The sequence below is a fragment of the Corvus hawaiiensis genome, chromosome 8, assembly GCF_020740725.1.
Source record: "Corvus hawaiiensis isolate bCorHaw1 chromosome 8, bCorHaw1.pri.cur, whole genome shotgun sequence".
In the NCBI taxonomy this organism is placed as follows: domain Eukaryota; kingdom Metazoa; phylum Chordata; class Aves; order Passeriformes; family Corvidae; genus Corvus; species Corvus hawaiiensis.
The window spans coordinates 15,972,199-15,992,469 of record NC_063220.1 but is presented as its reverse complement, the minus strand read 5'-3'; the positions used below and the strand labels follow the sequence as shown (position 1 = coordinate 15,992,469).

At 37.2% G+C, this 20,271-nt stretch overlaps 1 protein-coding gene across 8 annotated transcripts in view; it reads left to right on the top strand.

Annotated features, from left to right (window-relative positions):
* The window catches only part of CPEB3 (cytoplasmic polyadenylation element binding protein 3), an 80,399-nt gene extending 65,571 nt beyond the window's left edge, over positions 1 to 14,828 (top strand). For all 8 annotated transcript variants that reach the window (XM_048310711.1, XM_048310710.1, XM_048310705.1 and 5 more), the window contains 4 exons: positions 1,917 to 2,035; positions 3,314 to 3,428; positions 6,073 to 6,254; positions 9,136 to 14,828. In XM_048310711.1, the coding sequence (XP_048166668.1) occupies positions 1,917 to 2,035; positions 3,314 to 3,428; positions 6,073 to 6,254; positions 9,136 to 9,363 (644 nt within the window). In that variant the 3' untranslated portion in view covers positions 9,364 to 14,828. The remainder of the gene's footprint in view (positions 1 to 1,916; positions 2,036 to 3,313; positions 3,429 to 6,072; positions 6,255 to 9,135) is intronic.
* Positions 14,829 to 20,271: the final 5,443 nt, after the last annotated feature.

The following is a 20,271-nucleotide window of genomic DNA, read 5'->3' as shown; positions in this document are numbered from 1 at the left end:
TTCATGAAGCACAGATAGGAGAATGTGCTGAAGCACATGATGCTGGGGAGTTTGAAGCAACTTTCAGCATCTGCTAAATTGAACTTAGAGTGAGATAATTCTTTATGCAATGCCAATTTTGGCACAGGTATTTTCCAGTTTAATTTTTTTATACTGGAATCTGAGTTCAAAGTGCATCTTCTGCTATAGAGTTCCAGTGAAATGAAGTGCATCCATGGAAGCACATGTTTTCCTGGATGAACAAGTAGATGCAGCTCTAAACTGTGGCATTGTGATGAAGAGGGTAAGTCTTCAGTAGCGGCAATGCCTAGAATTGCTCATGGGGAAAAAGCTGCACCTTTCTGAATTTAAGGTTTTTGCATCTCTATGTGCTTCTAGAAAATAAGCAAAAATACCATTAACTTCAGCAGGTGTCTTTCTTGACCATATCAGCTTCTATGATCCTATTATCTGAAGTTCTGTTCTTCATTTATTTTTCATTTTCATGTAATCTTTGTTAATCTTCAGTACCAGGAGTCCTTGAATGATTGGAATAGATGTGCAGTCACCAGGTTTTGAAGTAGTGCTGGACATCAAGTCATGCTAGTGCAGCCTCCTCCTTTTCTGGATTAGCACAAGGCTGCTCTGTAAACAGCCTCCGTGTCTTCAGCGGATCCTTGTGGATCCCGCAGCAGGAGAACGGTTTATTCACAGAGGTCTAGAGGAGTGAGGAGCTTGTACCTCTCTGAACTTCATGGCAGGCACTAGCTCCAGGTCAGAAAACTGAAACCTCACCAACTTGGACTAATAGTGTAATCTAACAACCAGAGAAAAATAGTAAGTATCTGTTTGGTTCATTTTAACTGTTTGGGGAAATTATGATCATACCATTTACTGTACCCCCAAAGGGTGGTCAACTCCCAGCTACAACAGATGTAACCTCTCACTATGACGTAGAACCCCCCCCCAAAAAAGACATACAAGTGGCAAATTACGAAGGGCACACCCAACATGTTCACTTGGAGTGAGAAAACTCTGCTGTAGTGATTGTGGAGCAGGGGAGCAGTGCCTGCTCCGTGGGAGTCCTCTCAACCAGGCAGCTCCAGTGATTCAGCAGCCTGTTGTTACCTGGCTTTGTTGAGTGCAGGGGGTGCTGTATTCGTTTCATTTCTGAGGTAGCAAAAGCATGGGCTGCTTGGGTCAAATCTTCATGCAGATTTAACAACATTAAATAAAACTCAAAGTTTTCTTGGCATCTGCATTCAGCAGAACACCGAGTGCTACACACTTAGTTTTACTGGCTAATTTAACGTCTTAAAATTCTGAATTACATGAAACAATTTTAGTAGACTTTCTTCTTTCTTTTGAACTGCTTTATTTAAATGTAAGTAACAACAGCAGGTCTTTTATTCACAATAAAATACAAAGCATGTTGTTCTTTTTCACTGGGCTTATTGTTTTATTGAACATTTTTTCATTTTTGTGTGTATGCATAGAAGTCTGTTTTTCTGTTTACCTGTCCACTTTCTTATCCCTCTCTTCTAGAATTTATTAATTGAATATAGTAAGTAGATATTTTGTGCCTCCATTGTAAGATGTTAATCACTGATACCAGCAGATGCCACTGGTAAATAGCTCCAATACAGTTGTTGGATAATAGAAACCCTTATTCACCAGCCTATATTCTCACTGCTCAGAATCATTAATTAATCAAATAGACATCCTCAGATGCAGCAAATACTCTTGTCTCTAGTCTGAAATCCGTACTGTATGAGGGTATGATCTGTTCAGTGAATTTGATTTATGAAAACAAACTACCAACCTGAACAGTTATTTGTAATTTGTTTATCTTGCCCACTTCTTGGGCTTGTTTGTTTAAAAAATGCTCTCTAAATTAATCTGTTACTTTTCTTTCTTGTGCCCTTACCCTTTCCAAGGTTACGCCTTTCTGCTGTTCCAGGAAGAAAGCTCTGTACAAGCTCTGATAGATGCCTGTCTGGAAGAAGATGGAAAACTTTACCTATGTGTGTCAAGTCCCACAATCAAGGATAAGCCAGTAAGTAGCTCATGCCATGACACTTACGCTGGTTGCTAACCCATTTGCTGTTACTCTTTCAGTTAATAAATAAATAAAAAATACTTACAATTAATTACTTGTCATTTCCTGTTTCTGTCCTTGCTGTTACTTTGAATTGACTTTCTGTATCAGCGTAACATGGCTTTAACATTTGCTTTTTTCTGATAAATGCCATGTTCAATTAACTTTTGTATTTGCTACTCCTGGTATGCATCAGGAGTGTGCATCCTTTTACAGTATTAACTGTAAAACAATGGAGTGGTAACTTTTCATCTATATGATTTGAGAGAAAAGAAAGCCTAATGTGGTGAAATGAAGAAACTTGCCCAGGCAAATTAAGATCCAGATAGCATCAAATATCCCCTGTATTTCATTAGGTTTTTTTAAATATTATTTTTTATGCATTCAATAGCTAATCCATTTATAATTTAGGCCTCACCTTATAGAAACTATAGGGTAAAATCAACTACTGCAGACAGCTATAGCAGAATAAAAGACATACAGTAACCAGTTTTTATTCACATCTCTAACATTGTTTATTGCTGGTCTTTTTTGTGCCTGTGAAGATATACAGATAAGGTGAAAACTACAGACAAATAAGAGCCTTTTGAAAGTACTATTAAAAGTCTTGCACAGATGAATGAACAACCCAGGACTGCAGCACAATGAGCGGGCTTGTGTGATTCCTAGGATCAAAAAAATGGATTGATGAACAGCTTTATCTAAATAATTTGAGCAGTTTTTTCTGTGTAATCTAAAGACTTCTTATCAGCTGTGTTGCTTGCTGCTCAATAGAAATAGGCATTCACATATTATACAAATTCCTTTTGTATCCAAGCACAGAAATGAATTTTATCAGCTCATATCAGTGCTTTTAAATTTGTGGATCACTGTATGTGATTTCAAGAAAGCCAGAAGCCCAAACTGCAACTGTAATTGGACATATATGGTAAAATGTTCTGAAAGTCCTTTCACAGCTTTCTCCCTGTGATGGTGATTAGGGGCAGGGAATTAATGAGCGTAGGAGTTTGTGATGAGGAGATTTAACTCAAGCCTGGCCTCTAGAGGTGATAAATGAGTTGTCCCCCTTCTTTTGGACACTTAGATAAGCTATGTTCTCAAATTGTCTTGGTGCTTATACCACCAATTTACTGCTTTTGAAAAATTAAAATTTTGTTTTCAAGTATAGAAAGATTTGGCCTTTTTTTTCTTAATTAAGTGGCCAAGTTCCTCTACTAAAAATGATCCTTAATACAGGTGCAAATTCGACCTTGGAACCTAAGTGACAGTGACTTTGTGATGGATGGGTCTCAGCCTTTGGATCCAAGAAAAACAATCTTTGTTGGAGGAGTTCCACGGCCTCTCCGAGCTGGTGAGTAGAAGGAAAATGTAGGACATGTAGCAGATCAAGTAGAAAAGATGAGGAAAGATATATAGTATCTGTAAAAGAACAGAAAATGGACCCTGTGTTTTCCAATGATCACATCTTGCTTTCTAAGACAAGGAGTATCTTCCTGTTTACAAAATACAGTGAACACTTTTTTAGCTTTTAAATAGGTTACTTATTAGGATTGCCAATAAAAAACAGTTTTCCTCAACTTTGCAAAATATCCTAGAACTTGGCTGATTTTTTGTAATGTAGACCATCTTAATCCTAACCCTGATTTGTTTGCTGAGGTGCAGACAAGTTTCTCTTTCCTTTGACTAGAAGACCAGACCCTTTCCATACCAATTCCAACCTCAGCTCTATGATTTATGTTTCCCTTTTATTGAACCCTTACCTTAATTTTTCCATGGAGCTATGGACATGGCCTCTCAGCTATTGTCCAGAAGTAAAATTTTTCCCAGGCCCGGTCTCTTGGTGGCCTCACATGGAAGACCATTTTCCAGACTCGCTCCTAATGTAGCGTCTTTCCCTCCATTTTTTTTCTTCACCCTTAGCTCTTTCTCTTCACTTTTATTTGCAGAGCCATAGACTAGAGTCCTTTGCTTTTGTCCAGAGGGAAGATTTATCCCAGCCCAGGACTCCTGGCAGTCCCCATTTTGTTTTGAAGGTCCCATTTGAGCACTGCTCCCAATTGTAGCTCATTTCTTTCTTCTAATCCTGACAGTTTTGGTGAGCCAGTGACAAAGTGCTGAAGCAAGTTAAAACATTTCTCCTGGCCAGATCTTTCAGCAACCCTCACTTCTGTCTATACTCCCTTTTCATCTTCACTCCGAGGCAGCTGCATGGTTTGTCTTTCTCATCCTCTCAACCCTAATCCTAATCCTGGGAAACTGTAGTAGCCAAGGCCTCTCAGTCACCGTCTGGAAGACTTTCTTTGTAGCCTGCCTGCAGTTTTCCTTCAGCAGCCACTTTCCAGCCCACAGGAAGTTCAGCTCCTCACTTTATCTTTTGCCTAATCCTAAATCTTTTGGGAAGCTGTACCAACGTCCCCCAGCCATTGCTGACAGTAAGATTTCTCTTATTCCACGTTTCTTGGCAGCTTTCACTTTCCTCACTATCTTAAAATAAGGCCCAATTGTAAGGTGGTAATTATGTAAATAGTAACAATTAAACATTAGTTAATTTCTAATGATGGCCTTTATAAAACTGGATGTAATTTTGCCTGTCATAGATCACTTTTGAAAACTGATGCCTTTAAATAGGTAACATCTCCAAAGTAGATAGTTGCCATTTTTTCTTGTTTGTAGCTTTAAAGATCTGATACAGAAGTTCTTCCTAAGATATCTGAACACTGCATGGATTCCTTGCCCTGGAATCCTGGATATTCTTTCTGTATTGGCAAGAGTAACTTAGTGGAACTACTACTGTAAACGTGTTCCTGATGTTTGTTCTGAACTGTCATCTTTTGAGATCACCACCCAAATGATGATTCCAATTCATTAGAAAGCAGAAGAATCTATCTATCTATTAATCACATTATGCTGGTAGTTTTTCCTTACTTTTTGGAGCAAAAGTATTATCTGGTTTGGTAGAATGAGTCAGACATTTGTTTGCTTGTTGCAAAAGGACAAATTAGCATATAGTCTTCCCTGCACATAGATTTATACAAACACATATACCTATTCAATTTACTAATGAGAATTTTGTGAGAACTATGAGAATTTAAATATTTAGTATTTGGGGGGGTTTAATTTTATTTTGGGTACTTAAATTGTAACTTGCTACAGAAAGCGTTTTCACACGTTAGCACTAGAAAACGGCTGACTTGGCAGGGCCTGTACAGTTCTTGCATTGTCCATCTGACAAATGTGTTGCCTATGAGTTTTTACAGAGAGCTTGGCTCAGTGGCCATACAGCCTTGCACAGTTTACATGGCCCTTCCCTGCTTTCTTCAGCCTCTTTACTACTTCATTCCATTCTTTTCCTTAACTTTTCTTCTTTATGTGTCCTCAGCCATGCATTCAACCTGTCTTATTTTATGTATGATATTTATAACTTCTTTAGAGTTATTCTTAATATCATAAAAAGCAACAAAGTATTTTAAAATATCCACAACCAAGAAAATACCAAAGTATTAATTTAAGTCGCACCTAAAATGTAGGCTTGCCTTAGCTGCAGGAACTTCAGATGTTTCACAGGTTTTTGTTTCAAATGTGAAACACATCTTTGATATTTTTTGAACCTTAGTACTTAGGGCAAAATATTAGATTCTAAACCAGGAATATCGCTAAGTGATCTTACATGTAAAGTAGCCTTAAAAGGCCTACCAAGTGCCAGTGTTTTAATATGCAATATTGTAAATTCTTGTTCATCTGATACCTACTTTAACAATGTAAGGCTGCATTTTTTTCACACTTCTGTAAAAAGTTGGTGTGACTGATTCTGGTTTTTGCCTTTATATTTTACTATAATTCATGTAAGGTTGATTCACTCTGTGTTTCAGTTTGCAATTTCAGACTTTGGAAGACAAGTCTGATAAGGCAAATAGTGCTTTTTTAAATACAACAATCCAAGTGCAACACCATTATTTGTGTTAAATCTATTATATTTAACAATTGACTTCTTGCAGTTGAATTGGCAATGATTATGGACCGTTTATATGGAGGTGTCTGCTATGCTGGCATTGATACAGACCCAGAGCTGAAGTACCCAAAAGGTGCTGGCAGAGTGGCTTTCTCCAATCAGCAGAGCTATATTGCTGCTATCAGTGCTCGCTTTGTCCAGCTCCAACACAATGACATTGATAAACGGGTAAGTAAAATAGCATGGAGCAGAATGGTTGTTACCAAACTGAACAGGTATTTAAAAAATCGTTATTAGCATTGTGTCAGAGAACACTGTAAGTTCTGTTATTCAGATGACATTTGTCAATTTTTTTAAAGCTTATTTAAGCATCTAAAGCAGAGTGAAAAAATACTTTAAATATCTTAAATAACTGTTCAGCGCTAAACCCAGAAAATAATTGATTGTGAGATCATTTTTCCTCGATTCTCTTTTGAATTCCATAGCATTTCCCAGCTTCTTTCTCCTTCTTTAGAAGTTTGCTCATTGTGCATCAATGGCTTTTAGTTTAGTGACTACTTGTGTAGCTTCTGACAGTTTTGCTATTATTAGGCACCATTTTCTGTCAGTAGTGTAGGTCTAGACTTGAAGTCCCTAAAGCACAGGTTTATTTTAAGTAAAATAGGTGATGCTCGCCTCAAAAGTCCTGAGAATTATTTAACTAAAACCAAATGGCAAGAGATGCTTGACAGGCAGAAGAGGGGAAATGAGATGGTTTTGTTCAGTCCATATGAAATCCCTAAAGGGCTTTTCAAATATTGAGTGAAGTTACAGGATTCACTGAAATTTGACTTGAATGCATTTAAAGAAAATATTACTTACTTTCCAGATTTTTTTTTTCTTTAGACCTTCTGCCTTCACCTCTTGATTACACATACAAACAACATCCATGGCTCTGCTTTTAGAATTATTCAAAAGAACATCCACTGCTGCTATGTATTTTTCTGATAGGGATGGTTTGTTTTTTCCTTAATCTGGCATAAATTGTTTCTCCAGAAGTCAGTTTAACAGGTATTGCTTGTGTCTATTATGTGCTGTATGCATATAAATCCACACAGCTGCAAAGTTCAAACTATTTTGACTTTGTCTTTAGAAATCTGAATTGTACTTTTTGTCAGATTCGAAGAGGTCGTGGAGTTATAAGTCCTCAAACAAGTTTTGTATGGTGCTTACACCGTATTACATTAACTAAGACAAGGCTATCCCTAAACATTTCTTGTCCATTGGATTCTGAAAAATCTTACAGACAGATTGAGGATTACTTTTGGAGTCTTAATGACACATTGAACCCTTTGAGATTTATATATCAAACATGCTTGCTAGGGGTTTCTTTTTAAGCTTTAGGGTAAAGCCACAAAAGGTGACTAGCTAGTAATTTTTTTCATTAATCTGTTCTTTCTTCACTTGGTGGACTGATAATTTAAGTTTATTTAATTATCTTATATCTGTTTTTAAAATAGATTTATGTGTGAGTTTGAAGAAGTATGAAATCTCTTAATGAGTCCTTAAATCTTAGTTTTTAAATCTAATAGATTAAAATCCCTGACCAATACAGCAAACATTCTTAAAATCATTTCACTAGTAACCAATGCAATAAAAGATGAGGGAGAGAGAGAGAGAAAGAGACTCTATTTGAGACCTTCACAATTCATGCTTGGGAAATTTGAGTAGGTGGGGATCTAGAGCTGTGCTGGACATCGGACCTGCTTTCTTCCAATTTTATTTGAGACAGCGCTGTTTTATTTTACATGATGCTGCTAATTTTAGTGATATGGCATCTGATATGCAAAATGGCAGTTACTCAGACTTGTTCCATGCAATACTAGTAGCAGGGTGTAATTAAAAAATAGATTGGCAGCCCTAGCTGTTCCTTAGGCGAGAAATACAACTCACTTTATAAGCTTTACTTCAAAGGAGTAACATTTGTTGACGTGTGATCAGGATAAGCTGAAGTAAATTCAGCATAAAGCTTTTTTGTAGAATGTTTCTTGTCTATATTTCTATATGTTTCTTTAAATATCTATGTACTTCAGTGTTGTTACTAGAGTAAGGTTTTCCTTGCAATATACAAATTGTGCCAGACTGGCACTTGTCCAGTTACAGCAACATTATGTATAAGAAATGTATACTTCGATTTTTTTCTATGTTTTCTAGTGCAGTTGATTGTACTTAAGCCACTTTATAAATAGCATCAGAGAGCCGTAAGAATTAGACATGCATGAACTCATGATTTCCCTGGAATGAATGAACACTCAATTTAAATGTGTAGGCACAATTCATAGGAACAGACTCAACTTCTGTAATAGCATTATTGCAAGTGCCTAGTCATGCATCAGTCCTGCTGTGTTTGGCACAAATGCTTTAAAAACAAAAAGCATTCCAGCCCCAAGTTGTTTACAACTGAGTGTAGGACAAAAGTCAGCAGCTCTCCAGCTTATTTGTAATTGATGGCAAGGCCTCAGTTGTAACTACAATGAAACTTTATTGCACCTCAAGAGTTAAACATCTTTAGATAGTGATTTTTGCCAACAAAATGGGGAGTACTTAATACAAGTACATTTAATTTTATTTAATTTGAATCTCTTACTAGTCTGGTCCTACATTTTGCAAATCACAAAAATACCAAAGAGACAAAAAAAATCTTCTGTGGGAAAAAACCTCTGAAACTCATCAGACCTCTGAAGTTTCAAAATACAGTTTTGTTCTTTATAATTTTTTCTTCCTAAATGCTGCTCTCATGGCCTGCCCCCCTAACTATTCACATTCCTGGAGTTCTCTTAGTGGAAAAATCCTCAGAGATGCTATTTTTACTGTACTTCCATCTTAGTGCTTTCCCACACCTAACTTTTCCAAGGAATGTTGAATAGTTACGAAAGCACGACCTTCTTTCTTGAGATTTTTCTGACAGGTAAAGTGCTTCATATGAAAATTTAACTACCAACCTCGGGTTAATCCTGCGTCAGTTGAAAACCTTCAGTAGAGCCAGAAAGAATTAAAATACTGGGGTTTGCGTTCATGCTTAGCAAAACTATGAGATGTTCTTACAGTTGTTTTCTTGTCCCTGGTGCAGGTGGAAGTGAAGCCATATGTGCTGGATGATCAGATGTGTGATGAATGCCAGGGCACTCGCTGTGGTGGAAAATTTGCTCCATTCTTTTGTGCCAATGTTACCTGTTTGCAGTATTACTGTGAATACTGCTGGGCCAGCATACACTCTCGTGCTGGGCGGGAGTTCCACAAACCACTGGTAAAGGAGGGAGGTGACCGGCCCCGCCACGTCCCGTTCCGCTGGAGCTGAACCCCGGCCGCACCCAGCAACAAGTACTGGAGTAAATAAAATTGAGTGAAAAGAGAGCGCTGCCTCAGGGCTTAGTGTTCTGGAAATCTGTGCATTCGTCCTCGACTTTAATGAAGATATGGGTCTTTTTATTACTATTATTATTATTTACAGTCACATTACTGAACTCAGTGTCCAGTATAATACAAACCGGCAGAGTGTAACTGTACTGATTTTGCACTTTGATTCACACAAACATCTGCTTGGTACCTTAATTTCCTACACAAGACTTGTCACTAGTGACATTATGTAGACTGCCATTCTCATCAGTCTTCACTGGGCTGATGTGTATGTGATGAAGATTTTTTTATTGTAATTATAATTATTTTTATTTTTAAACTGGAGCATGCACTTATTTTCAGAAATTTAGACTTGCCCCTAGCAGATGACTTACCAAAGGTAATATTCACAAGTAGGTGGCAGATGTAGCAAAAACTTAAACAGATATTCAGCAATCATTAGTTTGGGTCATTTAGAATAGTAATAACCCTTAAAGAAAATAAGCCTTTAGTTGCTCTCCATTTTGACTTGTAAGGATGATACCTCATAAGCTGGATCAGACTTTTTTCTTTTGTTTTGCTGAGGGTTTTTTTTTGTTTGTTTGTTTGTTTTGTTGGGTTTGTTTTGTTTTGTTAGGTCTTCTAGTGTTATGTAAATGTATGCTGCAATAGCTTTTGCTGCTATTAAAATGGTATTACTAATACCATAATACTCTATTCAGGCTAGGGTATCAATTAAAAATGAGTATGTGATTAAAATAGTGATGGCTGCTGAAAGGAGATCAGTATAGCATACAGAAAAGCTTCCAAGGAAGGTCAATATTTTTTGACTGCATGTTTACTTAATCAGGTTGCTGCATGCAATAAATTTTATATATGTCTAATATAAAACCTGCCCACAATGCACAAATTATGATCTACGTAGGCTACAAAATGCTCAGTAACAAAAAAAAGTTGATTACTGACTGGAGGAAGGCATGCCTCAGTAAATGTAATGCTTCTGAAATTAGGATCAGCCCATTACAGAATGACCTATATTACAACAAATATAAAAACTAGCTGTAGGATATTCTTAAAAAAAAAATTGTGGATGGTAGATGAAGTACTTTGCGGTGCTCTGTTATATATCGTGCAATTTATTTTATATAGTAAAGTGATTATGTCTAGTACTGTGATCAAACTTAACTGTTAAAGCCTCTGTATCTGACATTAACACATTTTTGACAGTTCATAACAGGTACATAAACAGAAATGAGCTCTTAGTTACAATCTCTCTCCTAATGCTTGCATCATTTACGTAGCTGCAGACCTTGTCCAGAAAACCAAAGAGCTCATGCTGGCGTACATACACTACCGATTAGATAGTCTGTCAAACTAATAACCTAGGCACATTTAAGGAAGTTAGGAAACAAAGTGGTGCTAAAGAAATGTCTGCATATAAAAGTAACATGAGATGTCTGCTCTGTGGATGTGGTGTTATCTCTCTAATCCCTGGATGTATCCTGTGAAGCTTGAATACAATTAAGACCTGCTAACACAGTGGACATTTTTTTAGCATGAACTATGGGGCTGCAGATAGCATATAAATATAAACACACTTGGTATACTAATGATTGTGAGAATGTGTACACTATTTTTTTTTCTTTTTCCTCCTTTGTTTTTGCAGTTCTGGGGACAATCTGACTGGATATGACACCGCATAGTAGATTTAAATGTTCTGGGTTTTGTTTGTTGTGATGTCCTTCTTTGTGTCTAATTTAGTAAGTTGGTTTTCCCAATGTTTAGTTGCAAGTATTGGCTTTGAAAGGATTTTTTCTGTTTTTGGAGAAAAAAAAAAAGAAAAAATAGTTTTTTACTGGTTTAAAATGCTTATTATTATTATCCCTTTTGAAGTTACTTCTGGGCGGTTTTGTGATATTGCTTTTCCCAGCCCAGATGTCTTTTCTGTTTTTTTTCATCTGTACAAGACATTTTGTTATGCACTACTTTTTGTATCTAGACAGTTTTCAACAGTCGGCTGATGATTTTTTTTAAAGAAAAAGGCATGCTTTCTGACTGACATGATCTTTTGCAATACCTCAATTTTGAAATATAGGAAAGAAAATGATATTTTCTAAGTAAGTTTATTCAGAAAAATATATATTAATTTAATTCTGCAAGAAAAATGATTTAACAGATGGGTAACTTTATTTTTTTCATGCTTATTTGAGTTTTTTTGAAAATGAAGAAGTTAGAGCTTTATAACTGTAATATTAAAGATCATAGCTAACCTACAGAAGTCTACCTAATTATGTGAAAGAAGTAAACCTTTTTGAAGAAATACCCCTCTTTCATGTAGAAAAATACCCCCAGAGAGAAAGAGAGCGAGAGAGAGAGAAGCTGGAAAATGTACAATATAGCATAATGTTGGATTAAATCTGAAACAAAATCATCATAAAGAACAGGTGTAAACACAAACTCCATTTGGTGCTGAAAGTTGTGAATAGAAGGTGAAAAAATATTTTCCCTTAATTTGTATATTTATAATCAAGTGTGATTATGCACGACTGACCAGAATTGTGAGAGTTCTTCTGTTTGTATTTTTTTAAAGAGAACTTTTTTTAGTTTATTAAATTATGACATGCTCCCTTTTGTTTTGTAAATGAATGTGCCCCTGAGTTGTTAATATGTTATATTAAAAGAGGGTCCTTCAAAAAAAATTATTTTTTAAAATATGGAGTTCTGAACTGCAACTTGACTAAGAAGCCCCTGGGTACAACAGGTCCTATTGTGGCCTTTTCTGATGTGAGACTTGAACTAGTCGATTTTTTTGAAGGCTAACCTAACCTCGACTATTTGTTGTTATGTGCAATACTGTTTGTACTGTTTGTATAAAAAAAAAGAAAAATGAAAAGAAAAAAGGCATAAATCTTTATTGCAGATTTATTTTCATTGCAGACTTTAGACATTGTGATTCACTAAAATCATTTTTCTACTGTCAAATATGTACCTTTTCTTCATGCTGGTATTTTTTCAATAGTAATGTAGCCTTTGTACTGAGACAAATTTTCATTGTTATTTTTAGAAAGATTTTTTGCTAAGAAAAAAATTAAACATATTTACATATTTTTCATTTTTATTTCGTATTTTCTTTAAGGAGTGCTTTCTCAACCATTAATATAGTTGTTTCTGGGAGAGACTTTCATATCTGGTCAATGTCATTAATATTATTTTGTATTTTTACTTGGAATAAATTAATTTTATGATGCTGATTCTTTAAAAGTTTATTTTTTTCATTTTCAGTTATTTTTGAAGCTAAAATCTTTGTAATATTGTTACTAAAGTGTCTAGTTTTTTGAAATGCAAAGCTTTATGTATTAACTTGCTGATGTGGTTTACAATAGTGTGGCAATGATGAAAATGGTTGGTTATGTAAAGTGATTGGAAAATTGTAACAAAGAATTGGGCAATAAAATGACAGAATGAAGCAGAAAAAACGTGATATTTTGAAAAGCCTTTTCCTTTATCAAAATGATTTAGGGAGATAATAGGGATGTCACAGTACCAGTTCGCTGTCTAGATTTATACACCACCAGTGTTGATGAAATACTATTGCCGTTATAAGGAACTAAATCTATTGAACAATGGGTTTTTGACCCTGCCCATTCAGCATAATTCTTCATTACTTTTCTTGTCATGAACTCAGTAACCTCTCTTTTCAATAGCCTTAGATTGAACCTCCTAAAATATATATTCTTCATTGTATTTTGCCACCGTGTTATTTATTTAATGAAATTGCCCCTTTCCTGCACAAGTCCCTCTCTGCATGCGTTTCTCAGTGGCAGCGTGGAGCAGACTGTTGGTGCCCACACCATTTTCTAACCCAGCCACCCCACATGGGTGGGAGCTGCCAAGTTAATGCAAAATACTCTCTGTCCATCCCCTGGTAGCAATGCAGTAACTCATATTGCCACCACGTCTGAACATCCGTTCAGCTTCTTTGTCTTTCTCCGTTCTTCTCGGCCTCTCTTGTGTCTTTGTCCTTTTTTTCTTTTGTATTGGCAATACCAAGGGCCAGTATCAAAACACTTTTCACCTCCATTTACATCACCTTTGTTTCCCTATGCAGCCAGAAGAAACCCCTTCCTGAAGCCAGTGACTGTTCTGGCACCTGAAACAATCCAGACTAAAACTGGTGTTGCGTAAACAGGGCATACAATGACTTTCTCTAGACAAAACTCTTGCTTCCACAAGTTGCTGATGACCTTTTAGACTTAACTTCTGCTCGAGTGTTAGAGTGACTTGTCCGTGACTTGTGGGAAGAAATGTGCCCAGAGTTGGTCTATTGTGTATCCTCTGTGTGTTCAGTTCTGTAAGTAATGTATAGACTAGATCAAATAGTGAAGTAAAATTTAGACTCAAATTAGGTACTACTGGTTGGAATGTACACAAATTGCAAACAAAGGAGATTAAGGAATGAAGAGGGAATAAAAAATTCCTGCTAAGTGGTACAAAGTTTATGCTTATATTTCTGCCGACATGCTTGTATTTTATAGCCTGCTAGCAAGGCATGGGCTAAAACAAATTGTATTGCAAATATGCAGTTAGCAAATAACTTTGCTGATTTCACTATCTGTTAGAGTAGTAAAAAAAAAAAAGAAAAAAAGAAAAAAGAAAAAAAAAGGCGCTTAACTGGGAAAAGCTCCCATGTTAATATTTCAGTATTGTGACATCTCTACTTGCAAGGTATGAGTGAAAGATTAGTCACAGATTTGTAGAAGTGTCTCTTTTGTTTAATCTGGCTTGTATGTAGTTGCTTTTATGCTAGTTTGTATGATGTCAGCTAAACCCTTTTTCTTTTCCTTCCTTTCTTTCTTTTTTTTTAAACAGACAAACTTCTTAATCTCTGCTGCTATAGTGTTCTATCATACCACAGAGTATTTTATATTCATGTTAGTGACTACTCTATACCCCAAATGGGTAGCTGGTCAGAAATCACATTGGTCACATAATTCTGACACACTCAAATTTACATGACAAAAAGTTCACCAGTAAGTAGAAAACCAGGGTGCTAACAAGAGATAACTTTTGCTCTTTTTTCTTTCCTGGATGTAGTTCTGTTGGGGTATAAAGTATTAGATATTTGTAATTTTACTGTCAAACTAATGGACATTAACTTTTAGAGCATTCACAGCTAAGATCTCTGTACTTGTTTTTCAACTAATTTTAAATGTACTGTATCTTTTATTACATGTTCTCTTAGATTGTTTTTGCTAGTAATTCTAACAAGGCTTCTTCCTTTTTGGCTTGGACTAATGCTTGTATGGAACTGCAGTACTGTGACTAAACATGGAGCTCAATGCTGCTATTGCTTACAACTGCTTAAACTTTGTAGTTTGGACTTTATTTTTTTCTGTAATAACTTATTAAATATAGTTGTATGAAGTACTGATATTTGTCATCCTTTGCAAATGCTAAGGAAATCTTGGGATATACTTTATGGGAATGTAAACTAGATACAAAACCCCCAAATCTTGTACTGGGAAACTCTTTACACTAGATGAAGTTAAGCAAAGACACACCTTACATGCACACAAACTGTCTTTCCGAGTTATTTTATAATGCAAGTATATGATCCACTTATGTATTCTCTCTAAAATGGAAAAGCCACCTTAAAGAGATATTTATTATGCTAAACTGAAGGTAAATACAAAAATATATATGATGGAAATATTTCTGGGAATGTAGAATCAAGTGCCTTGAGGAAAGGAACTGTTCAATTATTTTCTCTGAGCTAAAGCAAAGTTGCTGGCTAACATACTGCACACTTTTATTAGCAGTTTAGCAATGGTTGCAGGCAGAGATTAGACTGATCAGTTAAAAAAATAAAAAAGCTCTGCAACAGAAGTTTGTAAAGGCTTATTTTTTAAGAATAGGAGACAACTAAAGCTCAGCAGTACAGCTGTTTGGAATGCCATAGAACACTTCCTTGAAAAAAATGTGAATTCTTCTATATCAGGGCAAGTGAAGACCCCAAGAACAGTATGTAGTCTGTGTCACTGCTTGCTTTCAATGTCTACATAAATGCAGCTCAAGAACCCTGCTGGAGCCATCAGCACTAGAAATTACAGGCTGACTTGTTTTCAAACTGATAGTGAATAACCTAACTTTCAGGGGAATGGTCTGCTGACTGCTCTGCCAGGAGAAGTGCTTTTACAAGGCAGTGATCTGTAGTATTCATTCTAGGAGTGAATGAATGTATGAGAAGCTGTAGGCTTCTCCTTACTTCAGACCTAAATTTGGGGAGGGAGTTCTTAAAAACACCTCCCAATTAATTGCTTAGTGTAGCTTCTCACTGTACAATGTTCCAAGTCCATCTGGACAAAAGTCAGTGTGAGTTTATCCCCTCCTCAGTCAAAGAGAACAGTTGTGGGAAGAAGTGCAGCCCCTCTGAACCTTCTAATCCCCAATTCTTCCCTTCCTGATAAAGTCAGCCATGCTGCTGGCAAGGTACGCTGATACTGACAACTCCCTTCTCCCGCTGATAACAGCGTTTACCTCAGCCTTTGCCTGCAGTAAAAAAAGGTTGCAGTAACTTAATTTAAACCAGTGCACTTAAGTACAAAAGTCTGCATGTCCTCCTTTGCTTCTGGTTGGTATATTTTATTTTGGCAAACTTAACTAAAATAGTCACCTGTGACTATTGAAGTGCATTAAGCCTATTTAGACATGCTCCCAAACTAAACATTTTTGCACTCAAGGCACCAAAGCAACGTGTCCCCCCTCACACAGACCTGCAGAAATGCCAAAGCTTAGCTCTTAAAAACCATAATCTGCTTTCCTCTGTTTAGCAAAAGATAAACAGCATGAGCACAGGAGGAGAATTGCTGCATTCTCTCCCAGGGATGAATCAGGAAATGGGTTTTAAAACAAGAAACCTATGTAACCTGTTTTCATTAAAATGTTACAAGCTACTTGCAAAACCCTTATAGCACACAATTCCATTATGAATGCAGGGCAAAGTTGCATGTACCAGCTGCACACCGGACAATGCCTGTTCAAATGAATCTTCTCTCTCCCCTCAGGCAAACAAGTTTTTGCAGTTTATTTTGGGGTGACAAACAGCACATACAGCAATTAGAGAAGGAAACATGATAAAGGTCCAGAAATCTCCCCCTTTTTCCTGTTTTTGAAGGAGAAGTAAACTATCAGCAAATATAAAGTCATATGGCAGGCCCTTGGCAACAGCTGGGACAGAATTTGTGCTGTTCCATTCAGAGCACAGCAGCTTCCCATGGTACATTACTTGAGTACCATGGGAGGCACCTGGGGCTGAATCAGTAAAACCAGGCATCCATTTAGGAGCTTAAGTGATGTTTATTTGCTACCAACTTCTTAAAATTCCCTTTGAGCTGCTGCCCTAGCATTGCTTGGGCCTATGTTTTTGTGAACAGGAATATATAAAACTGCTTGTGTCATAATACTTCTCAATTGTTCAATAACCCAAGATCTACTTAGATTCTCAGGGTATTCCCCTGTATTGTTTTCCATCTGCAGGCCTAAATACAGAAAGCACTTGCAAACTTATTTATCAGCCCATGTTTCACATACTGGACAACAAAGGTGTATTCCTCCTTCTCTATCCAATAGCCTGAGTAGTCAAAACACTTGGGGATGTCTATATTTTTTACTATTATCTTTTTCAAAATTTCCTGCACTATGGAGCAAGAACTAAACCTATTTACTCATGGTTGTGGCAACTACTCTTAACTATTTTGTGATATGTGTTTTGGCCTTTACCAAGTGAAGAAGAATGGTCTCTGGAAGAGCATAAGCATCACCATTAAGGTAAATAATCAAAATGGTTGTTCATAAAATTATATGTAACATGATCGTTCCCTCTGATACATCTTCTTGACTTCCTTGCCAGCTTCAACATGCACCCATTGACATGAAAGTCTGAAAGAGAGATAGAGCTGGTACTATTCATATGCAAAATAATTCTCCAAAATAACTGCCAAAAGTCATGCAAAGATACATGATCTCAACTCATCTGTCCTCCAAAATCTTTGCCTTTCAGAGTTACATCAAAAGCCTCTAATCTCATTGTCAGACTACAGAACATGGTCAGAGTCAAATAACAAACATGAAATTCTAGGAGATGGGCAAAATCTTGTTCACAATGTGCCTAATTCCTCCAACTGCCTTGTGCATATTGTACTCAGGGCCCACAGAATCACAGCATAGACACATGTGCCAGAAATGTCCTGCTGGGCAATCTAACTGTATCTTTCTTACTTCTGACTGGACCTGCACGCTATCATTTGTAAATGGGCAAATTTCGGTCACTGGCAGAAATAAGCAAGAGTATTTGATTATTACATTGAACTCAGAAACAGGCCAAAAACCAAAACCAACATCTCCTCCTTCCCAAGTGGGTGTCCAAGCCTTTCAGTTAATAAGTCATTCCTATGCTCCACCCTCTCAGTCCAGAGAATCTTAATTTGTTTTACATAGAAGTGGAACAACAGAAAGCAAAAGCCTTAGTCCAGTCACAGGCAGCATAATGCAAGTAAACACTACTCTTTTGAGTGTGTGACACTCTGTGTGATAAACCACCCTGAAAAGCAACTAAATTAGCCCATGCTAAAGCACCTTAAGTATCTCTGCATCACATTTACTTACAGGTGCCTAACTCAAGGACTGGGATTATGCTGTGGCCACCACAGGCTAAACAATTAGACATGGTAATGCTCAAATTTAACATCACTGGCATAACGTTGTAGGTTCAGCTTTGAGACCTTGACTTGTTTTTCCTTTTCTCAGTTCAGATTTTTTTAAAAATACATACATTAGGTGCTTATGTTGTTCTGTTCAAAGATGCTAAATATCAGTGCCAGACAACAGCAGAAAATATATACTCCTATAAACACTGAAAATAAATTACCTGCCATACAGAGGAAAATGACTCTCAAGTCTTGAAGAGCTGAAGAACCTGCACCCTATGAGGCAAAGCATAATGCAATCACACCCCCTCGCACCCCTCCATGCCCCTCACCCCAATCCTACAAAGGACAAAAAAAGCAAATCCAGAAATAGAATGTTTTAGCACTTTTCTGTGAAGAGAGTTTAGAGGCAGAGAAATACCATTACTTTATGGCCATGCAACGAAAGCACTACCCTCAGAGCAGGATAGGATATAAATGTGACAAACTGTAACGGTCTCTTGCTAATGTTTTCTTCTGGAAAAATCCATCAGATACCAGGAAACTTCAGTGCTAAAATTCCTTCAGTAAAACTACTTCAATCACTGCCCTGAAAAATGTTTAGTATAGACTATATGGCCAGAAGGCAAGAAAAAAAACTGGTCATGAGGAGATATAACTTACTGAGTCTGGAAATCTTTACACCATTATATAATCCAGTAACTTCTGTAATTAACTCCCTGCTGTGTAATGGCTGCTGACATCTAATCCTCAATGAAACTGGGGGTTGTATGAAACAAAGGAAAACAAATGCTAAGATACATGATATCCTCTGCATTTGTCAGACTATTCTTACACAACATATTAAAAAAACCCCTTAAATCTTAAATTTACCTCCATCCTGTGAGTCTTAGCTCCATTGAACAGAGCCTATAGAGTGTAGAGTACATGTATAAAGTAAAAGGAAAAGCAGCAAAGTGTGGGGGAGGATGAACCTCTTCTGCAGCTTAGACTTTTATTAACACGGTATCTGTGACACACAAAAGGACTCCTCACACACACATAGCTCAGTCTGCCTTTAACAGAGCATTTGCAGCCCTGAGCTGAACATGCCTGCCACTGCCCTAAAGTAGGACAACCACTTTTGTTTGGAAAAGGATCGTAAGGACCATCATTTCTGTCTTGTGTTTGATTTCTTGTTTCTGAATGACATATGAGGGCAGATAGGTGACAATGGCTTTTCCACTAAGGAGTGATGCCAGAAATAGGACAACACTACATGGCATTCTCCTTTTACTCTTTTAAATACTACCCAAGATCATGCTCTCCTAACCTAGTTTGAGTAGAATTTAGAACTATATTTATAGCAGTTTTCCACTCTGGAAACTGCCTGCACTTGCAGAAAGGATGTTCTCTAGTAATTAAGTTGTGTATTATAAGCTGCAATATTGCCCCTGAGAAAAAACAGTTTGGGCTAAGCCTGCCTGCTTTTGATCCCAATTTCCTAATTATTATGGATCACCCTCTTCACTTGTGTTTCTGTCAAGTGTGAAGAGTTCACGGGGATTGGTTGTATTGGTTCTTTTCACAGGGGAATTATGCTGCATTCAAAATGCTGCAGGAGGTAACGCAGAGTCAGCAAGTGCCCTTCTCTCAGACAGCCCTCTTAAATCATGCTCTGAAGGAGGGATGTAACAGAAATAGCATTAGCCAGAAGTGAACACTTCATATCAAATACTCAAGCTGAATCTTTGCCCAATTTCCAAACCAATTCCAAATACACTATCAGATTAGAAATTCTGGGAGTTTTGTCATTCATTTTGTGGTTCTTGCAGAAACAGGACTTTGAGAACAACTCACTGGCCCCAGGAAATGGAGTCAGTGGAGTCACTCAGCTGCAGTATGCAAATTCTGAAAACTTGGTTCTCTCAGCTTCCTAAAGCTCAGGCTGTACAGCTGAGCCAGAGCCATGTGACCGTGAGTCTGCCCAGCTCTTGCTAAAATGGGTTCTCCCTGGCTATCTCCAGCACACATACTGTTCCCACAGACTGTGCCTGTCATCACCAGCTGTACCACCTGCTTGGGCTCCTGAGGCCCTTCTGCAGCTCCTCCTATTACCGAGCCATTTACTCATAATAGCCTCACCCTGGCAGTGGGACAAGGCAATCAGGGAAGATGCTGGTTCT